Below are 14,809 nucleotides of genomic sequence, written 5' to 3' on the forward strand. Positions count from 1 at the left end.
GTCGTTTCACACTCACACATTTGCACACACACCCACATAGACTTACACACACATACACACGCAAAGAAAGGTCATGCAGAATCAAAAGTACAAAATAGTCATAGAAAAATGGGTGTAAATAATGAAAGAAGGAATGATTTCCAAAAATATATTTGATTCGAGAGGCACATTAAATCCCAGAAGATAATAAAAACACAGCAATCTGCTTATATAGACAGCTTTAAACATAAAACCCAAAACACTTTTAACAGGCTTCAATAGTTTAACTAAAAAAAAGAAAAAAAACAAAAAAGGTTTTGTACATTTTGTATTTTTTCGAAAATATTTAATAAATGTGCTTTACATGCATATTTATACATATATATATATATAATAAAATGAAAGAATACCAATATAATAATAAACTACCAATTATTTGAAATCAAATATATTCTATATTATATATTATATACCATGTACTTATACATTATTCAATTATATATTTATTTAGAAGCAACTACAACAAATTATTTATATTATCGAAATAGAACTATAACAAATTTGTAAGAAAGCGAGGCGTATACGTAATGAAATAAGAAAAAAGACGAAAGGAAGAGCTTAAAAAAAACAGAACACTTTTGTAAGTAAATATTGAATAGAAAATATAGGATATGTGCAAATGTGGAGAAAGTTGAATAAAGAAACGCGCAGCCACACACACACACACAAAAATGCGGAGTTTTCAATTTTATAACGTTAATTAACCTATCTAAATGAATAGAAAACCCAATGGCCTGTACAGTTTCCAGCCAAAAGGTGCTAAAAGTCCATATTCCATCTGGTTCTCCAGGCAGATTTGTTTCCTCCTCGGACAGATGCATTCGCAGGCGTCTTCCAGGGGCCAGCTGTAACTTTTTCCCTTATATTTTGCTTGCTTTTATTTTATTATTTTTTGTTGCATATACCTCCTTTGTCTGGGGGTTCGGATGTCACATAACTGGTCTGGACGGAGGACATGAGAGGATATAGGAGGAAACCATCTCGTTAAACTTTCAACGCACTGCCCTCTCCTTGTGCGTGCTTTTTCCATTTTAATTATGTATAGATTTCGGTGGCTTGCAGCTTGCGCGAGTTTCGCAAAAAGGGTTTTTGGAGCGGGGAGGGGGGTTGGGGGTTGGGGGTTGGGTTCGGGGTTGCAACAGGTGCAACTCGGCGATCGATGAAGTTAACAGTGTTGAAATGAAGGCGAATTAACATTGTACCCTTTCTCGAATGCGGGCTCTACGCATAAGTCAATGAGGCTGGCAAACAGCCAGAGAACTTGCGGAATACAAAGCCATCAGCTTAAATGATTTGTAATTATTCGGCATAAACTAAGAATTTCGACTAATGGTTACACTTTCGAATACAAAACACCTATAAAACATAGATAAGTGAGTATGAGTGCGGTTCGAGGACTTCTTTTGACTTCTTTAACTGCTTTTAACTTCTTTTGACTTCCTTTGACTGCCGGTACGAAAGAGTATCTATAGGGGCGATGGGTTTGCAAGGAGGCAACACGAACACTGATTAGGGCGAGATGGTGTGCGTGCCGCCGGCAACCTAATTGGGCTTAATGCAGGTTGTGTTTGCAATTATGCCGGCCTTCTGCTGCACCTTTACTTAATGATGACATTCGGCAGCCCGGCAGCCCGGCAGCCCGTCGGTCCCCTTCTCAAATGATCCGCAGCGAGTGCTCGAAGTGCTCGCCGAGCGCCACCTCGAATACGCTTTTCACGCAGCACACCATACCCAGAAAGAACACGTGCAACACCAGGGACAGGAGCGTTTGCAGGCTGATCGGCAATCGGCCGGTGATCACCTCGAAGGACCACATGAACCACTCCACCGACAGGACGAAGCTGGTTAGCAGGATCCATGGCGACATGGCGGGCGGCGAGATCTGCAGTTCGACGAGAGGAGGGAAATCATAAGTACGGCGGTACGAGTATTACACTACTACTACTACACTACCCACCGCTATGATCCCATAAATGAGCATTAACCATGCGATCATGATAGTGCCAGAGCTCAGAAGTCGTGCCTTACGCAGCGCCCAGTGGTCCAGCACATAGAAGTGCCGTTGGCGCCACACGGCCAACTTTTCGCAGGGGCAGGACCACACTTGCAACAGCTCATAGCAATTGAAGGTAGCACCGCAAAGACTGAAGACCACCACCAGCCAAAAGACAATGGGGAATGACTCGGCGCGGCACAGGCTGCAGGATTGGAGCATGGCTTTAACGCGATTCCAGTTGGACATTGGACAAAAGCTCCAGATCGAGTACATGTCATAGTCGCCGAATGAAAGGCGAAAGGATCTTTGCAGAAATTTGCGTATCCGTGAGGTAATATGCTGCAGCTCGAACATTTTGGTGTTGCAATTTGGCAAATCGAATGATCTAATGGGGACTGGGAATTTTTGATTTTTGTGTTTTAAGTCTGTTCACTTGACTTGTACTCTGGGGACATTCAAAATGTTGACTGACTCGATTGACGGCTCTGCAAAAGGTAGAGATGGGATCATTTTTGTTTATTTTTCACTTACAAAACGTTTGCAGGGTATAATTACCAGAGAACCTGTGCTAATGCACATGCATTTTAAATCCAGGAAGTGCTTTTTATGGGTGCCAAAGGTAGACCATTGTGGTTCATCGTCAACACTTTTATTTAGTGTGACACATCTGAATTTTTCAGTCTAGCAAACTGGTAGAACTTTACCTGAACCGCCTGATGGGATAGTTTCGCCAGATAATATTGTAGTATCAGAAGTCGTTCTAGGAACTAAATTTATGTATATGTACCTATATGGCGCCTACTACTCTCGCCGCTAACTCAGTGGGCATCTGCAGATGAGGTCGAAGGTGAAAGTGCCATAAAAATGCGACAGCCTGGGCATTGCTATAAAAGTGGCTGCACGATCGTAAAAACGCCTTTTGGATAAGCCAAAGACGAACGATAATAGGACCCTTTCTATATACTATATGTCAACCCTTAACCCCTAACTACCTGTCCAATTCTTTATTTTGGGTGTGTACTGCCATATTTGCAGGTGTTTTCCCGGCGGTAGATGAATCAGCTTACTGAGTGTGTACAGAATAATTATTATTATATTGCAATGCACTGCACTATACCCCCTACATTTTTTTCGTTTTTGTCGAGTTAATTGCGCGATTCGGACACTGAGAGAATTTAACAACTTCCGTCGATCTAGTCCCAGAAAATAAAGTGTTTTCTATAAAATATTTCAAAGCAAGATATCATTTCCCAAACGAATTCATATTTGAGCCGGTTCTCTTTTGCAGTGCACAGATAGTTTTTCCACTGTTGCTGTGTGGTGGAAATGATCAGGGTAAAAGTCTGACTAATTGAAGACCCGAGATCGCCCGCTACCCAATTTCCCCTCCCCTGTCGCATTATTTGTTTAATAAATTTTTCTATTTTCCTGCCTAACATGGCGTGGGCCATCGCATCGCTTACGGTTTTAATGACACTTTGTTTTGGTTGCTTAATTCCGTTTTTTTTTTGCCGGCCTTAATTGCCACTATTCTCACTAAGCTGATTCATGCGGGCTAGCTGGTCCACAGAAAACTGTATGTGTGCTACTCTCGCAATTCACAAACAAATTCAACAAATTCAACAAATTCAATAATTCATTGATGGCCCGATGATGCGGACGGTTTCCATTGTTGAATCAAGCGAAGCACTGTTCAGGTTTTAAGGTCTCGGTTCCCTAGGATTTCACATTTGTCACGACTCCTGGTCAATTGACTAGGTCCGATTCGAACGCTTCTTGGCAGCATGACAAGTGCAATTTGGCCAAGAAAGCGTTTCCTGTCGCATGTGGCATTAATAAAAGTGGACGGGCTCAAAGGCTGGGAATTCATCACCGAGTTGAAGGATTCAGGTTCCTGGAAAGCAGATCAAAGGGTCTGTCTCTGTCTATGTCTATGTCTCTGCCAGGATTCCACTGACATTTCTGCCCGTTGTCTTTGGGATTTGTTCTAGATTTGAACTGCAATTTGTATTCGATTTGCTTGGGAATTTTCTGCCTTTGTGTAGATGGTTTATTGCTGGTAATCAATTTATGGCAAAGTTATTGGAACACTGAATACACAATACATACAACAGTGGTTCATGCAAGTAAGGAATACAAATTGGGCGGAGAATACTTTTAATCAATATAATTAAAAACAAATACCCATATTGAGCAGCGCATCTGGATGAAGTTTCTATAGAGAAAAAAACTTTATCCCATCTCCAAACTCATGACCATTAATCATAATGGGATGCCAGCTGTGAAAGCATGGGTATTATATATTGACACCAAACGAATACACTGCAAATATATATAAAATAATCAAATATTTACTTGTTTCGCTTATTTCGTTTGTTGGCAAATCGATTATTTCACCTTGCAAGTACTGAATACAGTAGCAAATGCATTTTAATGGAACCATATTTAATTATTTGAGATCCTCACTAAATACACATGTCGCACATGAGTTCATTTCCCCCAGTGTAAGCCCATTAAATACTACTCCATGTGGGCGTGGCATTACCCACAGTACCGTAGAAATTTCGCCATGTTCGCAGTGGCCAAATCTGCGGCATTTCCAGTGCCTAGCAACACGCCCAAAAAATTTTCCACCGAGAAAGCAAAAAAGCATTTCTTTCGTTTTATTTATTTCGTTCATTTTTTTTCCTTGCAAAAATTCAAGAAAAGAAAAGGTGTTGGCGGCATCAAACAGAGAAAAAAGCGAGGAGCTTGTATTATATTATTATATAGACGATGGAAACCGTTTGCTGCTACCCATTATTTTTATCGCCTTTTTTTTTGCACCCAAAATAGATTTGACCTATTTTCTGCACGTTCCGTCAATTCCCCAATTCCTTTTTCTTCATTTTGCACACCGCTTCTACATTTTGATGGTTCATATTAAAATTGTACAGCGCCTTATAATTAAATGAACCCTTTTCTTTTGTTTTGACAATCAAATTGGGAAACCTAAGGATTATGTATGGCGCATAACTCCTTTTCTATATATATGTGTTGAGTTGCAGGACATCCCTGGGATGACTTGTAATTTCCAAAATTTAAGGATTATTTATTTGAAAAAGTACGTTTAAAAGACTTTTAGGGCTTAGCTCGTTTCAAAATAATCGTTATTTCCAAACCATTTTAAATACCAGCGAACGAATGATATGATAACATGATTGATAGAATTTGAAGGCAATTGTTTTGACTTTTACCCTAAACTGTTACTTTATAATATGTGAGGAAAGGATATATTTCAGTCGATACATCGCAGGTTGTACTATGTTAAATTCTAGTCGAATAAAATGCGTTGTTTCTTTGGCGGCTTCTATTCTATTTTACTTTTTTGGCGCGCATATATCGCTTGAAGCGATACAAAAATAGCGCCTACGAACCGAGGAGAAAAATTAGAAATGCGAAATTAAATAGATATAGAACGGATACCATGGGGGGCTATGCGCCCAGATCGTACAATATGCAAACATTAAAACATACGTATAAAAAATAAATAGAAGCCGTCTTGAATAAACACACGGATGCCCGTCACACGCGCTGAAATAGCGCTAGATCGGTATTTTTAGCGAAAGCGAAAGATACATGGCCGGTGTAGATGTAGGTATAGATACAGCTACAGATACAATTGCCGATACGGATGCGGATGCGGACATGGATATGGATATGCATATGGGCTTGAAATCGAGTTTGAGTTCCAAGGAATATGGATTGGAAACAACAGGGCTGATCGGATTAGCAAGGTGCCATCTACATGTGTGTGTAATTGCCCGCACAGCTGACCATCCTGCAGATGCAGATACAGATACATTAGGGTGACTAGAATAGTGTTCCATGTGCACTGGGAGAATATTTGCAGATATGTCACTACATTCCCTTCTCAAGCAGCGTTAATATATTCGTTAATAGTAAATGACAAAATCATATATAGAGATAATGCGATTTTCTATTGCTAGTATCTTAAATATTTATAAGTGTTGGCGCTCAAGAATCCATCGCTAAATGTAAATGGAACAAGAAGTTTGGTTTAGAACTTCGTTTATTGCATTTGCCACAAGATACAATTTGTATATTATGCTCATTAATGGCACCCCTGACAATCGGCGACAGTTGGATGATTTGAGGGGTGGATGCCAAACGGGCATATCAATCGAGCCATCAATCAATCAAACCGCACATTGAGCAAAACGTCGTATGGAGATTTACAACGTGCCGTAAATGTTCTAGGTGTACATATGCGCTGCATTCCTTCCTGGAAATTATCTTTTTTTACCTTTTTTTTTTTAGTTTTTTCCTCTCACGCAACTCGATTCGAATCTATATAAACATTGCTTCCACAGAAAATGCATTCGACCAACGCCAAATGTTATTCAAATTACCTGGCACTGTATTGTTTAGCACTTTTCAAATCGGTTCAATGAAAACGGGTCAAGTTAATGGGAATACATTTTAAACACTACGAGTATTTCCCGCCTTTGAATGTTCCATTGCCATGCCGAAATTCAATAAAGATAAATAGATCCTACATTTTAAATCCAATCAAAGCGAAATTAAATTCCTGCTTAAATGATTGCCGTCAAAATTCAACCACAAAAGTGCCTGACAGTTTCACTTTCACTTTAATAAGAGCCAATTCGATGGCAGTGTTGGTGGACATATCCATATCATATCCTGGCTAGTTATCGATCGACTTCCGTATCGGTGGCACAGAAATTAGGCCATATCCCATTACCAAGGCTTAGAATACGATCCGAACTACCTGAGCTTGATCGCTATTGTTAATTGGGCATGGGATCGGCTTGAGTCGGTGATCTGGGATGTGGGATCTGGAATCCGAGATCTTTGTTGCTGCCGTCATTACACTGCTCACGATCGGTTGGCAACAGAGATCCGAATTCGGAAATCTCTGAGATACATCAAAATAAAGCAAAACAACAATACGACAAAATAAAAAAAAAAAGATCGCCGAGTGGAAAAGGTTGCCGGGGATTTATGGCTAGTTGAAGTCGGAATGCCCTTGAACGTAGATCTTTTTGTTTTTGCTCTTTTGCCTATGTTGTTTGGAGAGTGTTTTGTGCATAGGTAAACTGAATGATGTGTGTGTATAGATACTTTAGCTCAAGACACAACAGATCCAAAGTACCTTAAGTATATCTGCATTTTCCTGCAAAATCGTTATCCCATCCAATGGTAGGAGGATTATAATTGGGTTCTAAATACCACAGCTAACACACATTTAAATACAACACTTACGACTGAAATTATAAAATATATACAAACGTAAAGTAGCATGTGTGCAGTAGGAAATACTTGTGTTATGTGATCTACACTTAAATAAAATGTATCACCATGCTAATTATTTGCAAGTGAAGAAGTCAAAGACAAGTCGCGTTCAGGAAGAACCTTTCAAATCGAATTCAATTCGAATTCAAAGGTTGATTGGCCATACAAAGGTGAAGCTTCTTTGTTCTACTTTTCAATGTTTTGTCGTCCACATATTTTATGCGTTCCCCCATTTCTGTTTTTTTTTTTAAACATCGTGTTTGGTTTTTTACTTGGTGACATGGCCAAGTTTTTCCCTGTTTTAGCATTGATATTCGAGCAAGCATACAGAAAAAAATAATTGTCAATTGCTCTATATAATATACTTTTTTTTATAATATATTTTTATAATATACTATTTTTTATAATATAATATTTATAGTATCTGCCTAAAGAGTTTTTGGCCAAATATGACTTAAATATGGCTGTGCAAATACATGACTGAAATATAATTTAATAATTATAATTACACTTCAATTGATCCAAGAAAGCATACTTGTAGCAACAAAAAGTGCTTCTTAACTGAAGCGCGTAATTTAAGATACCAAACCTTGAGAAGTTGCCGTTTTTTCGTTTTGTGTAACAGAAATAAACTTAAATTTGCATGTGGAGTGTGAGTTTTTTTTTTTTTTGTTTCTTTCTTTAGGGGACAAGCATTTGTTATTTTGTTGCGGCAAAAGCTTCCGCATTTGATAAGCGTCGGACGTCGACTGCGCTGCCAGCGATTACGTTTCGCTACTTTTCTGGCCTGGCAACACCTTTGCCGCCCCTGCCACCCACTTCCCCACCCTTCCCACACTTGCCCCGCCCGCTCGTCACCCCTTTCAGCAGTCTTTCCATTCGTTCTGCATAATTTAGAAATTTAGTATTTGCTTTTCTAATTTGATTTCGTGGCTGTGCGCATAAAAAATCCAACCAGCAGAATTGGAGGAAAAAAACTTTTTGGCAAGGTCAGTGATAGCGTTACTGGTGCGGTACAGTAGGCGCTGCTGAAGAAGGATAAATTAGCGAAATGAATAGTCAACCTTAACTAACTTAAACGTACACACTTACATGCCATCAAATAAGATACGCTTTCGTTAACAGTCCATGCTAATATTACAGGGTATTCGAACATTAAATCCAAGCTGTACTATCCCATTTACCATTTACGTTTAGCAATCATCACGCGACTTTTAACTACTTTGTACTATGTATGCTTTAGATAAGAAATACTATACCCTATAAAGCGCTGTGGAATCTTTGAAAGTGGTTTTTTGTGTGACGCATAGCAATAACAATTTTCTAAGTTTTGGCATTATGCGAAATGTGAATAAAAGGGAATCTGAATTGGCGAGTTTTCACAGTACCTGCCCGTAAGAAATATCCGTTGCTTCTGTCTTAATAAATTCAATTTAATTGATTTCTTTTTTATGGACTCTTCTCGCTGGCGGCTATTGTTAAACATATATATACGTATATGTATATGTAGATATGTATATGCATTTAAGCAGATCGAAAAGTTGAGATAGTTCCTGGGGATTTGGTTCATAGTTGCTCATCCATTTCACTGCCTTCTTTTCCATATTTTATAATACACGTTTGTATGTATATTTAATTTCTTTTTCATGGTCGCATGTTGCGCACGCTCCTCGTTCCTCTACGCCCACTGATAGCGAATGGCGCCACTGGCGGGGGGAGGAAAGGTTTTTCTGTCCAGGGGTTTTTTTTTTGGCAAATACTGATAGTGTGGGGGAAAGTTTCCGCGTAGTTTGGCATTGAATCATGGCCCCTGATAACCAACCACACACAGAGAACACATCAGAGCCCAGCAGCAATCACAATGGGATGTCGTCAGGTAGAGAAGTGCCAGAGAGCTACTTAGAACGCTAAAGATTCCTACAGATTCTTTACAATTCCCAAGAGATCCGACAACAATTATGCCGCATGACACTGGCAAAATGTCGCATTACAAGGTAAACACATACAAATGGCGAGCAGAAAATTTAATAGAGCGGTGTTATTACAAGTAAATCAGAATACGGGGGGAAGTACCGATTCGATGTAAACTATCCGCAATCGCAGTACGTCTCTTGTAATGAAGATACAACTTATATCTGACGCATATTTAAAAAAGAAAAGAGCGATCTTTACTTGTTTAATGAAGAATTAAGTCAATTATGTATTAAAATCATTGACGTATTAAATCTTTGATGTATTAACGCATTGATGTATTAAATCATTAATTTATTTAATCTTTGATATATATTATTAAATCATTCATGTATTAAATCTTTGATGTATTAAATAATTGATGCATTAAATCATTGATCTATGCTGAGTTTGTTTCAGCAAAGACACTAGAATAATAAGATGCGTAACGGCCATACATTGGTTTTGCACTATGCAGCCACTTTTTTGGTGGCGGCAATAATTGCTCTCTGTCCGCTCGCTAAAATTGAGAACATAAAAATCTAAAAATATAATTCACTTGTTTGTGTGAGTAAAAACAGTAAGCAAAAAAGTGTGAATGTGTGCGTAGTTGTGCTAGAAGACGATTTTCAGTACGAAATCAATTATTCTTGTGTCTTTGGTTTCAGAAATATACACTCATGCTTTTCCCAATAAAGAAAGGAGTATGGGAAACTATCAAGCGAACCAATCGAATCAAGTTGCCCAATTAAATGAGAAGCTGACAAAAGTGATGAAACAATATACGCAATCCATACAACTATGTATGTACACATACATATGTGGGGCTGTAAATTCAAATACATACGAATATATGTACATGTGTGTAGGAATGGGGGACCCATGATAAATGGATCGATGTACAGATCGAATTGTGTTTATTTGATGTAGATCATATTAGGCAATTGTTATTACATTTAAATTGAACCTTTCATATACAATCGATTATTGCTCGCATTCATCATAGTTTGGCAAGTCAATCACTGACAGATGATTATACCCGTTACTCGTAGAGTAAAAGGTATACTAGGTTCGTTGAAAAGTATGTTACAGGCAGAAGGAAACGTTGCCGACCATTGCAGTACATATATATATTCTTGATCAGGATCAATAGCCGAGTCGATCCGGCCATGTCCGTCTGTCCGTATGAACGCATCAGGAACTACAAAAGCCACAAAAGCTGAAGTTCTAAAGTCCATAACTCAGCTTATCCTAATCGGAATTTGAAGTGGCATATCTCTAAATGTTTCTGGAGCAATTCTCTAAAAATCTGCATTCAAATTTAGAATTTTATTTTTTTTTAATTTTTTTGTAATTTTCCTGATGTTATAATGTGTGGAAATTCAAAACGGTCGCAAGACTGAAGCTCTACAGTCCATAACTCAACTATTCTTAATCGGATTTTGATGTGGCATACCTCTAAATGTTTCTGGAGCAATTCTCTAAAAAACTGCATTCAAATTTAGAATTTTATTTTTTTTTAATATTTTTGTAATTTTGCTGATGTTATCCTGATGTTCCTGATGATATTGTAGAAATTCAAAAATGCCCCAAGACTGAAGTTCTAAAGTCCATAACTCAGCTTATCCTAATCGGAATTTGAAGTGGCATACCTCTAAATGTTTCTGGGGCAATTCTCTAAAAAACTGCATTCAAATTTAAAATTTTATTTTTTTTAAATTTTTTTGTAATTTTTCTGATGTTATAATGTGTGGAAATTGAAAAATGTCCCAAGACTGAAGTTCTAAAGTCCATAACTCAGCTTATCCTAATCGGAATTTAAAGTGGCATATCTCTAAATGTTTCTGGAGCAATTCTCTAAAAAACTGCATTCAAATTTAAAATTTTATTTTTTTTGTTTTTTTTTTGTAATTTTCCTGATGTTATAATGTGTGGAAATTGAAAAATGTTCCAAGACTGAAGTTCTAAAGTCCATAACTCAGCTTATCCAAATCGGAATTTAAAGTGGCATATCTCTAAATGTTTCTGGAGCAATTCTCTAAAAAACTGCATTCAAATTTAAAATTTTATTTTTTTTTAATTTTTTTGTAATTTTTCTGATGTTATAATGTGTGGAAATTGAAAAATGTCCCAAGACTGAAGTTCTAAAGTCCATAACTCAGCTTATCCTAATCGGAATTTAAAGTGGCATATCTCTAAATGTTTCTGGAGCAATTCTCTAAAAAACTGCATTCAAATTTAAAATTTTATTTTTTTTGTATTTTTTTTGTAATTTTTCTGATGTTATAATGTGTGGAAATTGAAAAATGTCCTAAGACTGAAGTTCTAAAGTCCATAACTCGACTTATTTTAATCGGAATTTAAAGTGGCATATCTCTAAATGTTTCTGGAGCAATTCTCTAAAAAACTGCATTCAAATTTAAAAATTTTTTTTTTTTTAATTTTTTTGTAATTTTTCTGATGTTATAATGTGTGGAAATTGAAAAATGTCCCAAGACTGAAGTTCTAAAGTCCATAACTCAGCTTTTCTTAATCGGAATTTAAAGTGGCATATCTCTAAATGTTTCTGGAGCAATTCTCTAAAAAACTGCATTCAAATTTAAAATTTTATTTTTTTTTATTTTTTTTGTAATTTTTCTGATGTGATAATGTGTGGAAATTGAAAAATGTCCCAAGACTGAAGTTCTAAAGTCCAAAACTCGACTTATTTTAATCGGATTCCGAAGTGGCATATCTCTAAATGTTTCTGGAGCAATTCTCTCTCCGTCTGTCCGTATGAATGCCTCGATCTCAGGAACTACAAAAACTAGAATGTTGACGTTAAGCATGCAGCTTCCAGAAATATAGACGCAGTGCAAATTCGTTTCCAAATGTTGCCACGCCCACAAACTGCACAAAACTCTCACGGCCGCACTTTTTTTTTAAGTTTTTAAGTTGTTTGAATAACCATAATTCCATTGATATACTTTAATGATCGTGGCCACTGATCAGTGGCTGTTGTGGCTGATAAATCAACCGGTTGGCTTCTGGCCAAGAGCTAAGTTTTGGCGGCGGGCAATTAGCCAGAGTGTCATGTATGCAGTGGGCTAACCTGGCAATTAGCCGGACATCAAATCGGTCATAGACATATATGTATATACAATCACTTCCACCCTGGATCGGAACCGGTGGCAGTTATCAAGCGGAAGTCGTTCAATATGCGTATCCCGTGGCTCTGCGCCTCTGACTTTCAACCAACGGCGCGTGTCCATTGCGTAGGTATTAACGCATGAAATTGGCCACCTTTTGATGGATGGTCTGCGATCCACACGAACTACTGAATCACCGAACAAAGCACACGTGCATTAAATACTCTTTAGGATAATTTGACTGGTCACAGGTGTCTATGGGTGCTCCTCCTGACCGCACTAATTGATTGAGTCGTGGCGGTAATGTAAAGATAATCGTGGGTGTGTGCCACCCATATCGACACGGGTAAATTAAATTGTGAAAAGACATACATGTGTACACAAGTGCTGGATGATCAAAATGGAATTTAATTCGAAACTCTTGTGCATAGCAAAATGTTTGGTTTTAAAAGGCATTCTTGTTTTGCCAACGCTAGAACGCAGATTGGTTAGTCCACCGTATATAGTAGGAATAATTTGAAAAAAAATTGATTCACCTACTGCGTTGTTCTGTTGCAAAATGTTCCACCTGTGTGTTGGTCAACAAAATGCGACGCACTTTCGAGCGAAACAAAAAAAGTAACAATAATGCAAAATAATAATAAAAAATTGAGCGCTAAAAACTATAGCCAATAGCCTTGAGTTGGCCGACTATAAGTTGGCGATAAGTCAGTCGCAAAGAGCTGATACGCAATCAATGGCGCAGCAGTTCCAGCATTTCAAAGCTTTTCACCTTCGACTTTGGATGGGAATGGGAATCGGAATGGGAATCGGAATCGCAATCGAGAACAGGCGAGTGGTCCAACCAGATTGCCACTAGATAGTCGAAACCACTAATTTGCCAAATTTAATGTGCTTCGATGGCAGATCAGGAACTTTTATCGCTCGCAGAAGGTCGATGGAACAACTTTCTCTGTATTTGGAAGCTACTGCACAATTTAATTCAATAGTAAAAAGTAAATCATTTTAAATAGTTTGTCTTACCATTGCTTTGCTTTAATTGCTTAGAGTGCAATTATTGAAAATTGTCTACACAGCCAATTTGGCTATGATATATTTTTATACAAAGTGTAATTTATTATCTAGTTAGTTTTTTGTCATACAATTAAATGAGGCATGGAATCACTGAACTATTTTCATTGCGAATTGTGTCAAATGCCAATTTGGTCGTAACTTGCTAGCGAAAATTCCATCGACAACAACGCCCCTTTTCAGTTTTCAAGTCAGTGGCTGCAATTTACTAGCTACTATCCGTTCATTCATAGTAGTTTCGTTTAAGGCAACTTTTAAAAAGTATAATATATGAAGTATTAGTTAATCAGTTCTATACTATTACTTATACCATTTCGATGCAAATATCGCATTATTTTCGATAGCAGTGCTATTGTTTTAAACAATAGCTGGCAGCTGATCAATCTTATGCAATCCATTGAGAATTTCAGGAATTCCAGGCGATACAAATTGGTTTTCCGCCTACGAAAGTTCCGTTTCTTGGCTGCTGGAGTTCTGGCCAGAGAACATTTGCATTTGCCAAACGTGTTAAATGTATACAAATATTAAAATCAATGGGGGTCGGACGTCGGTTGTCGGTTGTCGGTTGTCGGTTGTCGACTGTCGGCTGTCGATGGGATTATGTAAATCACAGCTCAGAATTAGTTAAGGTGGCACAGGTTGATTGCGGGGAAAACCCTTGAAGATGGAAGCACCCAAAGGGGTTTGTTCAATTTTTTGGCTATTAGGGTTCGGTAATTTAACGATAACGAATATTTAATACCATCTCCATTTATTTATATTCCATAAACCTTTCTATGTTGCGATATCTTCGGGCTCTATACAATTACAGGTATAAACAAGTATCTAAAGGCTATTGTCCGCAACAAAAAGAGACTGTTTACATTGGAAATACATTGTAAGTGGAACTAGAATTTCTTGTGGCAGCCTATCCCATCGACATGTCAAATACAGAGCCAGAAGTTTAGCCTTACAGCACGCCCACATCCTCTTTTTGGGAAGACTCTGTGCTGTGGTGGTGCGATTTGGTAGTGAGTGCGGTGGTGCTGCTGTGGTGCTGCTGTGGGTGCTGTCATCCACATTTTGTGGGGGCAAATATTTTGGCACCAAAACATACAATAAAAATGAAATGAAACGGGCAGCGGAAAGGCCAAAAAGCCGCCGAGTGGCGGCCAAAAGCGGCTCAAGTTGTGGCCATTTCAGGTGGGCACCGCGCACTGCGAAACACACTTACCAACACATTCGCAAGCTGGGGCCAATGTACGTACAATTTGACCACGCATTTTGATTTTAGCCATGTCTGCGACTACGTCACGTGCAGCGCATTTCA

The 14,809-nt window shown here is 38.1% G+C and overlaps 1 protein-coding gene across 1 annotated transcript; it reads right to left on the reverse strand.

Annotated features, from left to right (window-relative positions):
• Positions 1–1,300: 1,300 nt before the first annotated feature.
• LOC6550856 lies at positions 1,301–2,515 on the reverse strand. Its single transcript, XM_026982078.1, has 2 exons — positions 1,997–2,515; positions 1,301–1,921 (listed from the first exon to the last, which is right to left on the reverse strand). Exons 1-2 carry the CDS (start codon positions 2,387–2,389, stop codon positions 1,694–1,696), a joined length of 621 nt encoding a protein of 206 aa, XP_026837879.1. The 5' UTR covers positions 2,390–2,515; the 3' UTR covers positions 1,301–1,693.
• Positions 2,516–14,809: the final 12,294 nt, after the last annotated feature.

The sequence above is a fragment of the Drosophila erecta genome, unplaced genomic scaffold (genome assembly GCF_003286155.1).
Source record: "Drosophila erecta strain 14021-0224.00,06,07 unplaced genomic scaffold, DereRS2 tig00000126-arrow-pilon, whole genome shotgun sequence".
Classification (NCBI taxonomy): Eukaryota; Metazoa; Arthropoda; class Insecta; order Diptera; family Drosophilidae; genus Drosophila; species Drosophila erecta.